We start from the raw sequence: 20,950 nt of genomic DNA, 5'->3' as shown, positions 1-20,950 counted from the left end.
AAGTTTGTAACTGGAGATTTATTTAAGTCATATCTCTAGTCAATGTGTGGCTAAATACATTCCCTCAAGGCTGCAATTAGGGCAGGTCAAGGGTGACCAAAATTACAGCAGTTTTCTATTGATGCTTTCCCAACAAGGCCACAATTGAGGCAGGCCAAGGGTGACTGCAATCATGGTGGTTTTCCAGCATAGGGATTCTATGGTGAGCCAATCAAACATTTCAAACACCATTGTTGATCATCCTATAACTTCTAAGACAGTGACAAAGCAACAGAAGTGTTGAAGAGTGCAATGATAGACAACTCAGAAATTGAAAGCCTTAAAATTGAAATACCGAGAATGTTGACATCGATATTAGAGCTGTTGACAGGACATGTCATAGATTACATTCCTAACTAATAGTGGTTTAGGAATCTATTCCCCTTGTTTTGGTCATTCATCCAATGTTATTACCTAACTACTAGTTTTTGCATCTGTTGCCATCTAACTAATTATTATGTCCTTAATTTTAAAGACTAATTTTACAAAACATATTCTGTAAATATTCAAAACAAAGTGACTATATATCAGAATAGAATTTCTTCTCTGTTTTTACAGGAAATGTGATCTTTATTACATTATCAAGATATTGACATCAGAAATCCAGAGTTTCTATGGAATAAATACACATATTCCAGTACCAGGAAATAATTCCTTCACTTGTCATCAAACTCAGAATAACATTATGAAAAGCAAGATAAGGAATAGGATGCAACAGTTTTAATAGACACCGAGAGTGGTGTTAGAAAATAAGAATAGATCAAGCATCCAACAGAAAATAAGACTTTTTCCTTCTTTTTCTTTTTAAAAAAATATAAAGAAAGTTTATCAGAAAAATGAGAACAGTACAAGTAGGGGGAAGCATCATAAGTTCATAACTCATTAGATATCCTCCACATCAAACTGTTAAAAGGGAGAACAATAAAGACATAATAGGCTGAATCCATGTGTCTCAACACTCAACTACACAACAAATGTTTATTAGATAGGAAAAATACATTTAATACGCATGAACAGGAAATATTTTGTCTTAGGATTTAGGATTTAGGATTTATTCTTTTGAATAATAAATGGGTATATTCTGTTCTGATTTTCAACACAAACAAATTAAAGAATTGACAGTATCTTGCAATTTGCATGCAGGTTAAGCACGATGTGAACTTGACAGGATCTCTATTAGTAGCTCAAACATTTAAGGAGAAGATAACTGTTGGAAATAGGAGTATTTAATGATTATTACTCTTCCTAGTTTCTTTGTTCATTGTATCTTAGGAAGTTGTGGTATTTTTAATTGTTGTCTTGGAAATAGTTGATGTCATTTATTATCTTTGTAACCACTATCATTATAAATAAGAACATTGTGCTGAGTGGAAAAATACACTCAAGCATATTCAGAAAATGTGTTCCCTATTTCTCTCTTTTAACATGGTATCAGAGCTCCTAATCTAAGGGGCTCTGCTTCCGCAACGCATACTTTTTAAGCAAGCTTGGCTGGGCTCTTGAAGCTGTCAAGCGTTCCGGCGACTTTCCGGCAACCTTTCTGTTTTTCCGACATTTTTTCTGGTGACCACCAGATTTCTGTCATGGAAGGGGAAGTTGTTCATCCACCCCCAAATAATCAATTTGGAGATTTGCAGAGCATTCATCCTTCCTATAGGTTGAATGGAAAAAATTATTTAAAGTGGTCACAACTTATTCGCACAATATTGAAAGGAAAAGGGAAAATCAACCACCTGACTGGTGCTGGTCCAAAGGAAGGAGACCCAAATTTTAAAGCATGGGATGAGGAAGATGCATTGATCATTGCTTGGCTATGGAATTCTATGAATACAGAAATTAGTGATACCATTATGTTTCTCAGCACAGCAAAAGAAATTTGGGATGCAATAGAGCAAACTTATTCCAAGGCTAAAGATGCTGCCCAGGTATATGATGTAAACTTATCTTCAAATGATAATCTTTCAACTTCCCAAAACGAAATAGAAATTCCAGAACCTGACAATGATCTTTATCTTCCAATTGCTTTTAGAAAAGAAACCAGAAAATGCACAAAAAAACCTCTTTATCCTCTCTCAAACTATCTTTCATTTCACAAATTTTCTCCAACTCATAAAATTTTTCTTGCAAATCTAAACTCTATTTCAATTCCCACCAATGTTTTTGAGGCATTATCTGATAAAAAATTGGAAGCAAGCCATGGATACAGAAATGGAGGCATTGGAGAAGAACAAAACATGGGAGTTGGTTTCTTTGCCAAAAGGAAAGAAACCAGTTTGTTGTAAATGGGTATATACAGTGAAGTATAAGGCAGATGGATCAATTGAGAGGTATAAGGCGAGATTGGTTGCTAAAGGTTTCACACAAACTTATGGGATAGATTACTCAGAAACCTTTGCTCCTGTTGCAAAGATGAATACAGTTCGGGTACTATTATCTCTTGCTACAAATTGTGGTTGGGAATTACAGCAATTTGATGTGAAAAATGCTTTCTTACATGGGGAACTTGAGGAGGAAATCTATATGAAGGTACCACCAGGATATGAAGCTGCTGCCAATTCTGTTTGCAGGTTAAAGAAAGCTCTATATGGATTGAAACAATCCCCTCGAGCATGGTTTGGAAGGTTTACCAAGGTCATGACTGCCTTAGTAAACAAGCAAAGCCAAGGGGACCACACTTTATTCATCAAACACTCCTTCTTAGGAGAAGTAACTGTATTGTTAGTATATGTGGATGATATAATTGTCACTGGTAATGATCGGAAAGAACAACTTCTCTTAAGCCAACAACTAGCAAGGGAGTTTGAGATAAAAACACTTGGGAAATTGAAATATTTTTTGGGAATTGAAGTGTCTCACTCTAAGAAAGGCATTTTCATATCTCAATAGAAATATGTCACAGATTTATTGAAGGAGACAGGCATGGCAGCTTGTAAACCTATGAGTACTCCTGTTGAGAGTAATGGTGAATGGAGAGAACATATTCCTTGTGTATTGCAAAGCAAAAGATGTGTTTAAATACAAAGTAGTGGGCCTAGGCCCATAAGATAAAACTATAAGATAAAACCATAAGATAAAACAATATCTAACACTCCCCCTCAAGCTGGTGTATATAGATTATATGCACCAAGCTTGTTACAAATATAATCAATCCTAGGACCCCGTAATGATTTGGTGAAGACATCTGCCAACTGATCAGTAGAGTTAACAAACTGAGTAGTAATGTCCCCAGATAAAATCTTCTCACGAATGAAGTGACAATCTATTTCAATGTGTTTGGTCCTCTCGTGAAATACTGGATTTGAGGCAATATGAAGGGCAGCTTGGTTATCACATATGAGAGTCATCTGTGTAACTTCGCCAAATCTCAGTTCTTTAAGCAACTGTTTGAGCCAAATAAGCTCACACGTAGCAGAGGCCATAGCACGGTATTCTGCTTCTGCACTAGATCTTGCAACTACATTCTGCTTCTTACTTTTCCAGGAAATCAAGTTATCACCGATAAAGACACAATAACCTGAGGTGGATCTCCTGTCAGAGGGAGAGCCTGCCCAATCTGCATCTGAGTATCCCACAACTTGGGTATGATTGTTGTAGCCATATAATAAACCTTTTCCTGGAGCACCTTTGATATACTTCAGAATGCGGATGACTGCATTCCAATGTCCTGCACATGGAGAATTGAGAAATTGACTCACCACACTAACCGCAAAAGAGATGTCAAGACAAGTTACCGTGAGATAATTCAATTTCCCAACCAGTCTTCTGTACCTCTCAGGATCTGAGAAAGACTCCCCCTGACTTGGTAGAAGTTTAGCATTAGGATCAATAGGTGTATCAACGGGCTTGGAATTCATTAGCCCAGTTTCCTCTAAAATATCCAATGCATACTTTCTTTGAGATATTACAATTCCATTTGTAGATTGCGCTACCTCAATCCCCAAGAAATAGCTAAGTTTACCAAGGTCTTTTGTTTGAAAGTGATGGCAAAGATGTTGTTTTATCTGAGAAATGCCATGATGATCACTACCAGTAAGAACAATATCATCAACATACACTATCAAGTAGATGCACCCAGCAGTGGAATGTCGATAAAAGACCGAATGATCAGCTTCGCTTCGAGTCATACCAAACTGTTGGACTACAGTATTGAATCTACCAAACCATGCCCTTGGAGACTGCTTAAGACCATAAAGTGATTTGCGGAGATGACATACCAAACCGAAAGACTCCCCCTGAGCAACAAACCCAGGAGGTTGCTCCATATAAATTTCCTCAAGCAAATTCCCATGAAGAAAGGCATTTTTAACATCCAGTTGATAGAGAGGCCAACGGCGAAGAGCAGCCATGGCTAAGAATAGTCTGACAGAGGTCATCTTGGCAACAGGAGAGAAAGTGTCACCATAGTCTAATCCAAAAATTTGAGTATAACCTTTGGCGACCAAACGAGCTTTGAGTCGATCAATGGTGCCATCAGGACCAACGTTGACTGTGAAGATCCATCGACATCCAACCACAGACTTCCCAGGAGGCAAAGAAACAAGATCCCAAGTACCATTGTTCTGAAGAGCACACAGTTCATCAAGCATGGCTTGTCTCCAACCAGGGTAGGCCAAGGCATCACCTACATTTTTAGGAATAGACACAGAGGAAAGAGAAGAGAGACAAGTATATTGGGAGGGGATAACCGATGATAATTCAGAGTAATATAGTGAGGGGAAGGATTACGAGTAGAACGGTTACCTTTCCAAAGGGCAATAGGGAGGTCAGACTCAAGTGGTTGGGCCAGAGGAGATGAAGGAGGTGGCACCGAAGTAGAGTCGGGTGGGGGTCCAATGGGAAGGCTAGAGCGTTGCCGACGATGATAAACTTGAAGTGGAGGTAGAGGTGGTGGGTCGGGTGACACAGCAGACACAAGAGGAGTATCCAAGACAAGAGGTAAGGGTGAAGGGGCAAGGACAGGTGTAGGAGAAAAGGAAGGAGAAGAGGAAGTAGATGAAAAGTAGAGAGAAGACTCAAGAAATGTGACATCAGCTAAAATTAAGTAGCGACGAAGGGAGGGTGAGAAACATTTATACCCTTTTTGAGACCGAGGATACCCTAAAAAGACACATTTATGAGACCGAGCGGAGAGTTTGTCAAGACCAGGATTGTGATTATGGACAAAACACGTAGATCCAAAGACACGAGGAGGTAGAGGGTGAAGAGGTTGAGTTGGAAATAAAATAGAGTGAGGTATTTGGTTGTTGAGGACAGAAGATGGCATTCGATTGATGAGATAGCAAGCAGTGAGAACAGCATCACCCCAAAAAGGTTGAGGAACGTGACTATGAAGTAAAAGGGTGCGAGTGGTCTCAATTAGGTGTCTATTTTTGCGCTCAGCCACCCCATTTTGTTGAGGGGTATATGCACAAGAAGTCTGATGAAGAATGCCATGGGAAGCCATGAAGGCTTTAAAGGAGTGAGAGAGGTATTCACGAGCATTATCACTACGAAAAGTACGAATAGAAACACCAAATTGAGTTTGAATTTCATTATAAAAAGATTGAAATATGGAAAATAACTCGGAACGAGATTTCATTAAAAATAGCCAAGTACATCGAGAGTAATCATCAATAAAAGTGACAAAATACTGAAATCCTAGAGTGGACGGGACCCGACTCGGCCCCCAAATATCAGAATGAACTAAAGCAAAAGGAGACAATGCTCGGTTGTGGACACTCGGAGAAAAGGAACTACGACTATGTTTGCCTAACTGGCACGACTCACACGACAAATGAGACAACTTAGACAGACGTGGTACAAGATGTTGAAGCTTGGCAAGGCTAGGATGACCTAATTGAGCATGGATGAGGGAAGGGGAATCCGCCACCAAACCAATACGAGCATGCGTAGGTGATAAAGGCCATGAGACTCACATCCGGTGCCAATCATCCGTCCCGAACTCCGGTCCTGTAAGAAGATAGAATCTTTAGTAAAAGAAATAAGGCAATCAAGAGAACGAGTAAGATGACTAAGGGATAATAAATTAAAGGGTGACTCTGGGACATAAAGGACATTGTCAATGGAGAGAGAAGGAGAAAGATGGACAGTACCAACACCATGAGATGTGGCTCAAGAACCATTAGCCATAGTGATAGAGGGTAAATAAGCAGAGGTAGAAAGAGATGAGAAAAGAGACCGATTACCAGAAATATGATTGGTAGCACCAGAATCTAGGACCCAAGGGCCAAGAGAGGTGGAGTGAGTGAGACCAACAAACGAAGGGCCTGTGTGCGCAACAGAAGCAGTGGAATTGGAAGCTTGACGTTCTTCATACCATTTAAGGAAGTCATTGAAGAGAGCTGTAACAGGAGAGAGAAACAGTAACAGGAGAGAGAAAAACGGCCCGAGAAGGAAGAGATCCGTGACAAACGAGGTCCGATCACAAAACAAATAGTAGATCGGGGTAGAGGAGGTCGGGGCGAGTCCGGCGCCGGTGGTCGCTGCCGGAAAGGTGGCCGGACGCGCCGCCACGCACGGCGGCCGGCGGGGAGGAGAGAGAAAGGGCGCGAGAACGAGATCGGCGCGTGAGGGCGCGTGCGATCTCCGTTCGCCACGCGACTGGTGGCGTTGGAGTCGCCAGAGCAAGGCGACCAGGGTGGGTGGGTCGACGGCGGCGGCGGTGGACGGCGGCGGCAGTGAAGAAAAATGCCGGAAGAATAGAGAAAAAACGGCCGGAAAGAAGTACGACGAGGTGGGTAGCCGGAAAACGGAATGAGACACGTTTTCTGGGTACCGATGAACAGTGGGTCCACCGGGAGGTCAAGGATTAGGCTCTAGATACCATGTTGAGAGTAATGGTGAATGGAGAGAACATATTCCTTGTGTATTGTAAAGTAAAAGATGTGTTTAAATACAAAGTAGTGGGCCTAGGCCCATAAGATAAAACTATAAGATAAAACCATAAGATAAAACTATAAGATAAAACTATATCTAACAACTCCCATGGACACAAATCTCAAATTAGGAAACTCAGACGAGAGTGCAACAGTGGATAAGGAGATGTATCAACGTTTGGTTGGAAAATTAATTTACTTGTCTCACACAAGGCCAGATATTGCATTTGCTGTAAGTTTGGTCAGCCAATTTATGCATTGTCCGAGAGAAGTTCATTTGCATGCCATATACAGAATTCTGCAGTACCTCAAGGGGACTCCAGGAAGAGGAATTTTATATAAAAGAAATGGAAATACAAGTCTTGAAGCCTACACTGATGCTGACTATGCAGGATCAATTATTGATAAGAGATCTACTACGGGATATTGCACATTTCTTGGGGGAAACTTAGTAACATGGAGAAGTAAAAAGCAAAATGTTGTTGCTAGATCTAGTGCTGAAGCTGAATTTCGGGCTATGGCACAAGGTATTTGTGAACTACTATGGTTGAAAATTATCCTAGAAGACTTGAAGATTACATGGGATGGACCAATAAAACTCTATTGTGATATTAAGTCAGCAATCAACATAGCTCATAATCCTGTTCAACATGATCGAACCAAACACATTGAAGTGGATAGGCATTTTATCAAAGAAAAGCTTGATAGTGGTTTGATTTGTACTCCATATGTTCCTTCACAAAGACAACTTGCAGATATTCTTACTAAAGGCTTGCGCTGTCCAGATTTTGAGAGAATAATATGCAAGCTGGGAATGGAAAATATTTATTCTCCAGCTTGAGGGGGGGTGTTGGAAATAGGAGTATTTAATGATTATTACTCTTCCTAGTTTCTTTGTTCATTGTATCTTAGGAAGTTGTGGTATTTTTAATTGTTGTCTTGGAAATAGTTGATGTCATTTATTATCTTTGTAACCACTATCATTATAAATAAGATCATTGTGCTGAGTGGAAAAATACACTCAAGCATATTCAGAAAATGTGTTCCCTATTTCTCTCTTTTAACAATAACAAATGATAAGCAAGTTACAGAAAAGCACAACGTACCAAAAGAAGTTGCAGCCCAATGGGACAAAGAAGTAACAGCATGTCACATCTGAATACAGTTGTAGCAAAAATCTGATAATTCAAAAGTGCCAAGAAATTATTTCAGAAGAGGCGAAGATATCAAACATACTATGATATTAATAATTAAAAGAGCCAACAAATTCCAAAAACCATTTTAGACATCAACCATAAAATGGTTAGTCACCTCCCCCATCTCACTATGTGTATGTGTATATATGCAAAGGTATTGAATTAGAACTAATATAAAAAAATATTATCACTTCCACAAAATGATTTAATTTCAAATTGACAACAAAATGATGCTAAATTATGTACCCCAAAAAAAAATACACTAATTTCAATGATTTTGAATTAAAAAAAATGACATAAATGATATAGTAGTGAGCTATTTAACATACTATAAAAGCTTGATCACTTGAATTAAAGAATGTTTCCCGAATGTCTATGCACATTGAAAAATCCCCACATCTAGTTCAAGTTTAAAAAAATATTTCAGGAATGGAATGCACTACCCAGAGACATTGCACTACTGTCATCACACCATAAATTACACTACTTTAACAACCTTCTGCAGAAGCTCATGAGTTTTCCTTTCAAAGTTGATTAGGGGCAAGAATATATAGATATATTCTCACAAGGTATTCTTGCCCTTTGAAGTTTCCAAAAACAAGTAATTGCCATGTACAGTCCACTTTTTCACCCATAAAATATTAAAAAATGTTCCTTCATTTTTGGTCAAAATGGACCAAGTACAGGTTGGAATGCAAGCAAAGTTCCATATCATTCAAACAATAGAATGGACATTAGGGGTGTGCAAAAAATATAAATTGATCCGAATCGATCCATAACTGATCAGATCCGCATTGAAAAATCCAATCCATTTTGAAAAAAAATCCGAACCGATCCACTTTATGAAACTGGTTCAAATATCATATCCATTTTTACAAAACCATTCTAGATTCAAATATTCAAGAATCATTCATAAATTAATAGTTAATGGTTGCAATTTGTCTCAAGATTTTTATCGTATGTGACAGAAGGTGTAAGCTTTTTTTTTCATTTCAATAGAAAAAAAAAGGGCGGGTATTCTTATACACTTCATATATCTTTTTTACAAAATGGATCGGTTTGGTTTGGTTCGGTTTTCTAAAAAAACCAATCCATATATGAGTAAAAAATGGATAACCGCACCGCACCAAACCGATCCACTTTATAAAAAATGGATCGGTCAACCAATCCACTTTTATAAACCGGTTCGATTCGGATTTTTTCAAAAAACCGATCCATGAACACCCCTAATGGACATGGGTTTATATATAGACGATTGTCTCCATTGGTAGAAAGGTCTTTTGGGTGGTATCCAAAAGAAAAATCGTGAGAACTGGGCTCAAATCGGACAATATCTTACCAATGTGGAGACATGTGTATGTGTGTGGTAACCCCTGATACACAACAAGATCTTGTGAGAATAAACCCCTTTTGTTGTGCACTGGGGGTTACCACACACATACACATGTCTTCATATTAGTTAAATATTGTCTATTTTGGACCCGACCCTCACAGCTTTGCTTTTGGATACCACTCAAAAGGCCTCTCTACCAATGCAGACAATCGTGTGTATATAAACCCATATCCATCCTTTTGTTTGGAAGATGTGAAACTTTGCTTGTATTCCAACAGAATATTATCACCATAATTGTATCTTTACCACTCCCATAGTAGTCAATCCCGGATAGCGGAGCGAAGCGGTCAACCCTAAAAATGGGATAGCGAGATGACAAGGAGCGGGATAACCTCTATTTTAATATTACTTTATATATATTAAATAATTAATAATATATATATAAAAGCTAAAAAAATAAAAAAAATAACTCCAAATTCATGCATTAAACATTTTTAATAATTAAAAATTCATAGTACTCAAATAATACATAATATAAAATGTCTTCAAAACAAAGTGCTAAAGCTCTAAGTAAGTAAAAAATTAAACTTATAGTTTAATCTTCTTCCTCATCAAGATTAAAGTCTTCCTCTCCCTCAAATTCATCACCCCCACTAGCATTAGAATTATATTCTTCTTCTTCCTCTACTTTATGAGAGAAAGAATTGAAAGAGGATTTCTTAAGGACAATATTATTGAATCAAAGAGAATTTGATAAAGTGATACACGAGAGGTATCACCTACATATATAGACCTAACGGACTTAACTAACTCAAGAGTTAGTAAGCCAATAAGACTAACTAACCTAAAGTGTTAGCAAATACAAGCAGAAAAATACATTTGAATACATGTAAATAATACAACAAATAAAAGGATTTATTATCCTATTCTCTTCTCTAATACACCCCCTACAAGCTCAAGGGGGATGAAACATAGTAGATGGATCAGCAACATTGAGCTTGGAGCGAAGAAGAAATCTCTTGGGAGACAAGGCCTTGGTCAGAACATTAGCAAACTGATGTTGGGTAGGAATATGCAAAACAACGAGGGACTTGTTAAGCACCTTTTCACCAAAAAAGAAGATATCAAGCTCCATATGCTTGGATCGTGAATGTAAAACAGGATTTTGTGAGAGTGCACCTACATCGCCTTTTATTCTCCTCTTCATTTTCATCTACACACTCCATATATACTTCTAAGGCAATTTTTTAACTCTCATAGGCAGCCTTTTCATTTCCAATTTTAGATCCTCAGGAATTTTTCTAAAAGCACCTACATCGCCTTTTATTCCAAGTTGATGTTTTTTTGCTCTAGTAATTCCTCCTGTAGATGTTTTTAGGCAAAAATCACACGTGACACTCTTCCTATTATTTTTGTCTTTTAAGTTGTTCCACTTCCAAAAGACATCAATATTGTCACCAATGGGCTTAAACATTTCTGTTCTGGGAGTGGGAACTTAATTGGGATTAGTTTCAGTTCCTCGGCTCATGATTACAATGATTATCAAAGACAAAAACAGCCTAATAAAAAGATAATAGAATCAGAAATTAAAAAAAAAAAAAAAGCTGCTGAATTAGAAATAGAGAAGCGGCTGAATTAATCAAAAATAAAAATAAAAATATAAAAAAAGCTGCTGAATTAAATTTAATCAGAAATTTTTAAAAAAAAATATGCTCAATGAAATTTAATCAGAAATTAAAAAAAAAATCTTCTGAATTAAATTTAATCAGAAATTAAAAAAAAAATCTGCTGAATTAAATTTAATCAGAAATTAAAAGTAAAATCTGCTGAATTAAATTTAATCAGAAATTAAAAATAAAATCTGCTGAATTAAATTTAATCAGAAAGTAAAAAATTACTGAATTAAATTTAATCAGAAATTAAAAATAAAATCTGCTAAATTAAATTTATTCAGGAATTAAAAAAAAAATCTGCTTAATTAAATTTAATGAGAAATTAAAAAAAATTCTGTTGAATTATAAAATAGAAACAGAGAAGACAAAAGAAGACAAACAATGGGCGTAGGCGCGTCGGAGCTAGAGGAGCGTCAGAGCTGGAGGACTGCCTCGGAACTAGAGTGCGTCGCGGGACTGGAAGAGCGTCGGAACTGGAGTGCGTCGACGGTCGTCCTCGAGAGAGAAGAATCAATTTTCCAAGAGAGAGAGAGGCGAGGGAGTGCGAGACATGAGAAAACGAGTGGTTCCGCGAGAGGGAGAGGAAGAATTAGGGCAAAAAAAGCCCAACTGAAAAGACAGACTTACCCTTAATGAAAGGTCTGTCCAAGATGCGCCGCGATTCCGTAGTTTTTGGCCGCTCCAGCCGCGACACACATCTGCGACGCAACAGCATCAAAATTGCGGGGTCGGGCCGCTCTGCTTCAGAGCGCCGCGATAGCGGCCGCTCCGCCCGCTATTGAATACTATGACCACTCCTTTCTTTCTAATTTTCCTTTACTAAAATAAGTTAACTCTAAGAAGTTCCATATAGTTATATGTTTAAGAAGTTAATTACTAAATACCTTTTATCAAATTATAAGCTATCAATTGAACATTTCAGCATATGAAAAAGGAGGAGTCATTAAGATGTGCAAGAGACGCCACACATGGAAATTCAAATCTAGGGCATTGAGTTTGTCTCTATAAATGCCAATATTTACCATCACAAAATTGGAAAGTAGCAATTAAAAGCCAAGTAGCATCTCCAATTCCATAACTGATAGCACTTTCACTAATGACACTAAATTATCCACCTCAAGCAGCATCAATGTTGTCAGCAAACCTCCTATCACTAAGGTGTATGTTAAAAAAAAAAAAAAAAAAAAAGAGCTTTAGAGGCTGAAGCCCAAGTGGGCAAGGAAAGCAGATGTAACCAATGATAACAAACTGCAAACGTGGCAGAGGTGTGGGAGAGGGGTATTTGTTTGGGATTGTTACAGATATAAAAGAATAGAGAGAGAGAATTCAAGAAAAGTGTGAAGGGGTGGGAGAAAACCAAGCCTCTTAAGGTTATCTGCATACTTTGCCTTCTATTCATAGCTTTTTCCATACATAATGGGTACCTTGACTGATTTGTCTGAGGATCCAGCGTCCCATCCAAATTTCCACATAGCAAATAACAGGCTTTATTTTAGAAAAGCATTTAGTGATTCCTAATCTTCCTTTTCTTAAGGAAAAACTACTTACCGAATCCCACAACAATCCCACACACAGACATGGAGGCTATTTAAAGACACTGAAATGGCTTGCAGCCACTTTCTTCTGGCCTAAATAGAAACAAGAGGTGGAATTGGGGGATCAAAATTTCTTGACTTGTCAACAATCCAAATACCAAGCCTTAGCAGCAGCAGCAGGTATTCTATAGTCATTGCCTATACCAAACCAGATTTGAGAGAATATTTCTCTTGATTTCATTACCAATACAACAATTGCATTGTTTAGGAGAAGTGAAAGTAATTTTTTCAGTAAATTAATGTAATCTTGTGGAAGTTTATCCACTCCATACGAACACTCTTGTTGGAAATATTATTTGTTGAGATTTTCCTTTATTATTTCTAGCAACTATTTCCTTTAAATTCTTTTTCTGAAACAGGTACCTATCATAGACTTGATAAGAAGTTGAACTTTTTTCTTTAAAATATCAATTTTAATGTGAAAGACTGGTTTAAGAAACTAATTCTGGCACTGAAAACATAAAACCACAACATTCATACCAGAGAGTTTAGAGATGCATAAAAACGCCCCTTGAACCAGTATCCATATGCCAAATTCACTGCAAAATAAATCAAGAGAAAGTACACTGAATTGATGGAAAGTAATATATAGAATTCCCTTATAAAATTGTAGACCAAGTTTGATGGAAAATTAAAATAGGATATAATATATAAAATTCACTGAATTGATGTAACAAAAATTTCTCTAATAATTTATACATTTTTCTCAGTGTCTTTGTAACTTATCACTCTATCAACATGTTATAAAAATTTCTTATTAAAATTTTGAAAAATTAATCGTATTGTTTTAAAATACACATTCATATTTATATATATGAAACAAAAAAGTTAAAACTTTTAATTTTTTCTTATTAGGGTTATTTATGTTTGTTAGAGCATATCAAAGTGTCTTCATGTAATAGCTCTCTGCCAGCCCTTGGTTCTGCTAGCTTCCCGTATGTATTAAGGATTAGTTTTCTGTGATTCAATTACATTAGTCACTATCATCTGACCAACTGTTGAGGTAGCAGTTGTTACCATATATTCTCTGCAAAATTTATCAGAATTTACAGTTTCTCATTCTCTCTTTCACAACTTGAGAGAAAAAAAAGAAGTTTGACAAGGGGAAAGTCTGAATGAGTTTCACTACTGCACTCAGCTTCAAATATGTATTATTAATTATATTTCAGAGAACAGATGTACGTCATACAAAAAAAGGGAAAGTCTGATCCCTATGAGGCTATGACAGCCAGCCATAACAGAGATAAGATAAAAACAGCTTTTACACGGGGCAGATAATGATAATACAAAATATAATATTCTAACACTCCCCCTCAAGCTGGAACAACTAAATTGTATGCTCCAAGATTGGAACATATGGACTGAATACGACGCCCTTTCAAAGACACGGTTAAGAATCTGGCTATTCACAATCTAGTCATTTGAACTGATGAATTTGGTACAAATCTCCTTGGACAGCAGCTTCTTTCAAACAAAATGACAGTCTCAATATGTTTAGTTCTTTCATGAAACACTGGATTAGATACAACATGAAGAGTTGCCTGGTTATTACAACACAGCTTCATTTGCTGAATTTCACAGAACTTTAACTCTTGAGTAAGTTGCTTCATTCTAGCAGAACCAGACCAAAAATTCAGCATACCAGGTGTTTGGCAATTCTATGTCAATGCCTACATTCCAGACGGAGTTCCACATCATCAACAGAGCAAGGTTGAGGGGGTACCCATTGATTATGATGGTACTATTACCAACGAGTACTTGGGTGCCACTGTCTACATCCCAGTTCTTACACAATGATACAGGAATTCCTGTGTGCACCTGGTTGTGGATGAGCTGTCAGGGCTTAAACAGAACATTCCAATACACCTCCAGACGTCCTACCTCAAGACTTTTACTCAAAGCCTAGACAACCTTCATCTTGGCCAATGTAGCCCTACACATGCACATGTCTAACATTGTAGCCACCATGGCCTACTTCATTTATGCTATAATGACACGTAAAACCATTGACATAGGGAATTACATTACATTTCTCATAGGATCTATGAGTTTGCAAAAGCTAAAAAGGGCTGCCTTGGTTTCTTGGCTTTGATTCATGGCTTATGTAGAGCAGAGGGTATACTGGTAGACACCCCTCACAATGCAACTCACAACACCATCCAACTTGCAATCAACCCCAAATACATATACAAGTTTTGAAAGCCAAAAGGAGCACTACCACCACCTTGGGTACCACGGGCTCTTTGAAGAGCACCAAATGGTGATGCAGAGATTTGGACTGCCATTGTTGCAAACCATCTCGCAATCAGACTCATCATGGAGGACCTACGACGGTTCTCACTTCACATGACTACTAGAGTCTAGGACCACTACCATTGCATTTCTCCTAAGAATTATGCAGCTCAAGTCGCATGGTCAGTAGGCTTTGGGGACTAGCAAGCCGCGAGCCATGAAGGAGGTGGAGCTTCAGACACATTAGATGACACTTCAGACGACAAGGAGGAGTCAAAGGAGGCGGATGATGCATAGGGCCAATCTAAATGGCCAAGCGTTTCTTTTCTTTTTCTAGCATTTTAGTTTATTATCTTTTCAGCATCTGTTTTTATTTCAAGTACTGCCGCACTTTACTCTTTTCCTAATTGTTGGGTTGTATGGGAATTTCATATGAAAAAAACCTTAATTTGATAATTAGTAATTGACTACCTATTCGATAAAAAACATAATCATTTGTGAAAATTGTGGAGATGAAACTACTATTGATGCTTATGTTTATTTCTCTAGGGCTGGAAATTGTGGCATGGCGATGGCATGATGTGTTGCATTTTCAAAAAGCCTAGCCAATGAGTTTAGAGACCCACAAATAGCATGCTCGCATTTTCAAATGGTTTTGCTTTAATCTTGTAATTGTGTGATTTCATTTGTGTGCTAGGACATGATCAAGGCATTTTCAAATTGTTTAGCCACTAGCCAAAAAGCCAACCTAAAATTTTTTAAAACTTGTTACCTCTTTGAGCCAAACGTTGAAATTAATTTGCCTCATTAGAACATAATCCTATTAGAAAAACAAATTGTTGACCTACACTGTTGGAAATAGGAGTATATAATGATTGTTACTATTGGAAATAGGAGTATTTAATGATTGTTACTCTTCCTAGTTTCTTAGTTCAATGTATCTTAGGAAGTTGTGGTATTTTTAATTGTTGTCTTAGAAATAGTTGATGTCATTTATTATCTTTGTAACCACTATCATTATAAATAAGATCATTTTGCTGATTGGTAATACACTCAAGCATAATCAGAAAATGAGTTCCCTATTTCTCTCTTTTAACATGGTATCAGAGCTCCTAATCTAAGCAGCTCTGCTTCCGCAACGCATAGTTTTTTTTTTAAGCAAGCTTGGCTGGGCTCTTGAAGCTGTCAAGCTTTCCGGCGTCTTTCCGACAACCTTTCTGTTTTCCCGACATTTTTTTTTCTGCTATTTTTCTGGTGACCACCAGATTTCTGTCATGGAGGGGGAGGTTGTTCATCCACCCCCGAACAATCAATTTTTAGGAACCATCTACAGAAAGGATGAGAGCTTGAGTCAAAAAGAGATAGAAAGGATGAGAGTTTTTTTCAGCAGCCTTGAAAAACCATCAGGTACTTGTTCTTTGGCGTATTTGTTAAGTGTGTAGTCTAAGTTCTAAAATTGAAGTAGTCCCACATTGTTTAGTTTAACTTACTTATTAAGTCCCACATCACTTAGTTTGTAATGCTTGCCTCTTCCTTATGCTATATATATAGAGGCACCTTGTAAGGTTTAAGACACACCAAAAACAAATACTCTTAGTATTGTTTATTTCTCTCTTCTATCCTTTTATTCTCTCTTTTAATGCCAGTTGCCTAACAACTGGTATCAGAGCTCTAGGTTCGGGAGAGTATTCTTAGTATGCTCTGTGGTTGCAGTTTTATCTGATCTTCCACAACAGAAAAGAATAATCTTCAGTTTAGAGAGTGAGAGGAGAGTATTCTTAGTATGCTCTGTGGTTGCAGTTTTATCTGATCTTCCACAACAGAAAAGAATAATCTTCAGTTTAGAGAGTGAGAGCTTTTCTCATAATTCCTCAGTTTAAGAGGAGAGAGTCTCAGTTTAGAGAGCAAGAGCTTTTCTCAGCAGCAGAGCAATGGCATTAGAAGAAGGGAAGGTGAAGATAGAGAAGTTTGATGGTAAAGACTTCGGCTTCTGGAAGATGCAGATAGAGGATTATCTGTATCAAAAGAAGTTATATCAACCCTTAATAGGGGAGAAGCCAGACGATATGAAACAGGAAGAGTGGAACTTGCTAGATCGACAGGCTCTTGGCGTGATCAGGCTGACATTGGCCAAGAATGTCGCGTTCAACATCGTCAATGAAAAGACAACTGCAAGTCTGATGAAGACACTATCAGACATGTATGAGAAACCATCTGCAGCCAACAAAGTACACATAATGCGTCGGTTGTTCAACCTTAAGATGGGAGAAGGTAACCTTGTGATTAATCATATTAATGATTTTAACACTATTCTTGCTATGTTAGAGTCAGTACAAATCAAATTTGAAGATGAGGTGAAGGCATTGATACTATTGTCATCATTACCGGAAAGTTGGGCTGCAACTGTTACTGCAGTCAGCAGTTCTGCAAGGGATAACAAGTTGAAGCTCAACGACATTCGCGACCTGATCTTGAGCGAAGATGTTCGCAGGAGAGATTCCGAGGAACCTTCCAGTTCTACTTCCAGTTCAGCATTAAATACTGAAAGTAGAGGAAGAACCACTAAAAAAGGTTACAACAGCCGAGGAAGATCAAAGTCAAGAGCTAAAGGTCAACCAAAATTCCGGAATGACATTGTTTGTTGGAATTGTGACAAGAGAGGTCACTTTACCAATCAATGCAAAGCTCCGAAGAAAAACAAGAATCACAAGAAACGTGACGATGATGAATCAGCAAATGCAGCAACTGGCGAGGGCGAGATAGACGATGCATTAATCTGCAGCCTAGATAGTCCTATTGAGTCATGGATTATGGACTCAGGTGCGTCATTCCACACCACTCCTTCTAATGAATTGTTGACTAACTATGTTTCTGGAAGGTTTGGAAAGGTTTACCTTGCAGATGGCAAACCTCTGAATATTGTTGGAAAAGGAGATATTGCCATCAGGACCTCAAGTGGGAGCCATTGGACACTGAAAAATGTCAGACATATCCCTGCCTTAAAAAGAAATTTAATATCTGTAGGGCAGCTGGATGATGAAGGGCACGAAACCACTTTTGGAGATGGAGCATGGAAAGTCAAGAAAGGCAATCTCATTGTCGCTCGTGGAAAGAAGCGAGGGTCACTTTACATGGTTGCAGATGAGAACATGATAGCAGTTACTGAGGCTGCCAATAATTCATTCTTGTGGCACCAAAGACTTGGGCACATGAGTGAGAAAGGAATGAAGCTAATGGCGACAAAGGGTAAGTTATCAAAACTAAAGCACGTAGATGTCGGCACTTGTGAACACTGTATCTTGGGAAAACATAGAAAAATTAGTTTCTCAAGGCAAGGAAAGACACTGAAAACAGAAAGGCTTGAATTGGTGCATACAGATGTTTGGGGGCCAGCTCCAGTGAAATCTCTTGGAGGCTCATGCTATTATGTCACCTTTATCGATGATGCTACGAGAAAGGTATGGGTTTATTTTCTCAAAAATAAATCTGACGTGTTTTCTGTGTTTAAAAGATGGAAAACAGAAGTTGAAAATCAGACAGGTTTAAAGTTGAAAAGTCTGAAATCTGACAATGGTGGAGAGTATAATAGCCACGAATTCAAGAACTTCTGTTCAGAACATGGGATCAGAATGATCAAGACAATACCAGGAACACCAGAACAAAACGGTGTTGCAGAAAGAATGAATAGAACATTGAACGAGAGGGCTAGGTGCATGCGGATCCAATCGGGCTTGCCTAAGGTGTTTTGGGCAGATGCAATCAACACAGCAGCATATCTCATAAATAGAGGACCATCAGTTCCTTTGGGTTATCAATTGCCTGAAGAGGTATGGTCTGGGAAGGAGGTAAATCTTTCACATTTAAGAGTATTTGGCTGCGTGTCATATGTTTTGATAGACTCTGATAGTAGAGACAAATTGGATCCCAAGGCCAAAAAGTGTTATTTTATTGGTTATGGTTCTGACATGTATGGCTACAGATTTTGGGATGACCAAAACAAGAAAATCATCAGAAGCAGGAATGTCACTTTTAATGAGAATCTATTTTATAAGGATAGATTTTCTGCAGAATCTATTGATACAGACAAGTTGCCAGAGCCTTCTGAGAAAGTAGAACTTGAAGAAATTTCAGAAAGCGGCATAACCAACAGAAGCCAGAGTACAAATATAGAGGTTGAATCAGAACCAGCATCTCCTCCTTTGAGAAGATCCTGCAGAGTTTCAGTTGCACCAGAAAGGTATTCTCCTTCATTGCACTATTTATTGTTGACTGATGCTGGTGAGCCAGAATACTTCGATGAGGCTATACAGGGGAATGATTCTGTCAAGTGGGAGTTAGCAATGAAGGATGAGATGACATCTCTTCAAAAGAATGGTACTTGGTCGTTAACTGAATTGCCAGAAGGAAAGATGGCTCTACAAAACAAGTGGGTTTACAGGCTGAAGGAAGAATCTGATGGCAGAAAAAGATACAAGGCGAGACTTGTGGTCAAAGGATTTCAGCAGAAACCAGGAATTGACTTCACAGAAATTTTCTCTCCAGTTGTAAAAATGACTACCATCAGAGTCATACTGAGCATTGTTGCTGCAGAGAATCTTCATTTGGAGCAGTTAGATGTTAAAACTGCATTCTTGCATGGAGATTTAGATGAAGATATTTATATGACTCAGCCAGAAGGTTTTAAAGTTTCAGGCAAGGAAAATCTTGTATGCAAGCTTCATAAAAGCTTGTATGGCTTGAAACAAGCACCAAGGCAGTGGTACAAAAAATTTAATGAGTTTATGCAAAACTCAGGATTTAGCAGATGTGACATGGATCATTGCTGTTATGTTAAGAAATATGTTAACAGTTATATTATCCTTGCTCTATATGTTGATGACATGCTAATTGCAGGGCCAAATATGACAGAAATTAACAGGCTAAAGCAGCAATTGACAGACCACTTCGAGATGAAGGATCTTGGTCCAGCTAAACAAATTCTTGGCATGAGGATTTCTAGAAACAGACTAGAAGGAGTCTTGAAGTTGTCTCAAGAGAAATACATAGAAAAGCTTCTTGACAGATTTAATGTTGGAGATGCCAAAATCAGGAACACCCCTTTGGGAACTCACATGAAGCTCTCAAAGAAGCAATCTCCAGAGACAGTTGAAGAAAAGGACCACATGTCAAGAGTACCATATGCATCAGCAGTTGGGAGCTTAATGTATGCCATGGTGTGCACCAGACCTGACATAGCACATGCTGTTGGAGTTGTCAGTCGATTCCTATCGAATCCCGGGAAGAAGCATTGGGAAGGTGTAAAGTGGATATTAAGATATCTGAAGGGTACTTCAGGAATAAATTTGCTCTTCAAAAGAGGTAATTTCACTTTACAAGGGTTCTCTGATGCAGATTTGGGAGGAGATTTGGACACTAGAAAAAGCACCACTGGTTACATTTTCACCTTGGGGAGAACTGCAGTGAGTTGGAAGTCTAAGCTTCAGAATAGAGTTGCTCTCTCAACTACCGAAGCTGAGTACATAGCTATCTCAGAAGCAGCCAAGGAGATGATCTGGCTAAAGAACTTTCTCAGTGAATTAGGGAAAGAACAAAAGAACGCTCCATTGTTCAGTGACAGTCAGAGTGCTATATGTCTTGCGAAGAATCCTGTCTTCCATTCTAGATGCAAGCACATTCAATTAAGATATCATTTCATTAGAGAATTGATAAATGATGAAGAATTATCTCTGCTGAAGATTTCAGGATCAGAAAATCCAGCAGATATGCTAACTAAGACTGTTACAACTGACAAACTGAGGCTCTGCATTACCTCAGCTGGTCTTCAGGGATAATTGAAGATAAAGAAAGCTGCACTAGGCGAAGGAGCATATGAACTCGATGCTTACAAGGAAGCTAACTAGAACTCAGACTCCAAGTGGGAGAATTGTTAAGTGTGTAGTCTAAGTTCTAAAATTGAAGTAGTCCCACATTGTTTAGTTTAACTTACTTATTAAGTCCCACATCACTT

The 20,950-nt window shown here is 38.1% G+C and overlaps 1 protein-coding gene across 6 annotated transcripts in view; it reads right to left on the bottom strand.

The window, feature by feature from the left end:
- The window catches only part of ALG12 (homolog of asparagine-linked glycosylation 12), a 65,181-nt gene that overhangs the window by 20,067 nt on the left and 24,164 nt on the right, over nucleotides 1–20,950 (bottom strand). For 5 of the 6 annotated variants that reach the window (XM_083070734.1, XM_083070731.1, XM_083070732.1 and 2 more), the window contains one exon: nucleotides 13,192–13,250. In XM_083070734.1, coding sequence (XP_082926860.1) covers nucleotides 13,192–13,250 — 59 coding nt within the window. Of the gene's footprint in view, nucleotides 1–8,020; nucleotides 8,093–13,191; nucleotides 13,251–20,950 lie in introns of all 6 variants that reach the window. The other variant, XM_020384352.3, reaches the window with a different exon arrangement.

This window comes from Cajanus cajan, chromosome 3 (genome assembly GCF_000230855.2).
Source record: "Cajanus cajan strain Asha chromosome 3, NIPB_CcT2T_4, whole genome shotgun sequence".
Taxonomy (NCBI): domain Eukaryota; kingdom Viridiplantae; phylum Streptophyta; class Magnoliopsida; order Fabales; family Fabaceae; genus Cajanus; species Cajanus cajan.
The sequence above is the reverse complement of the archived record's forward strand: the minus strand, read 5'-3'. Positions and strand labels throughout refer to the sequence as shown.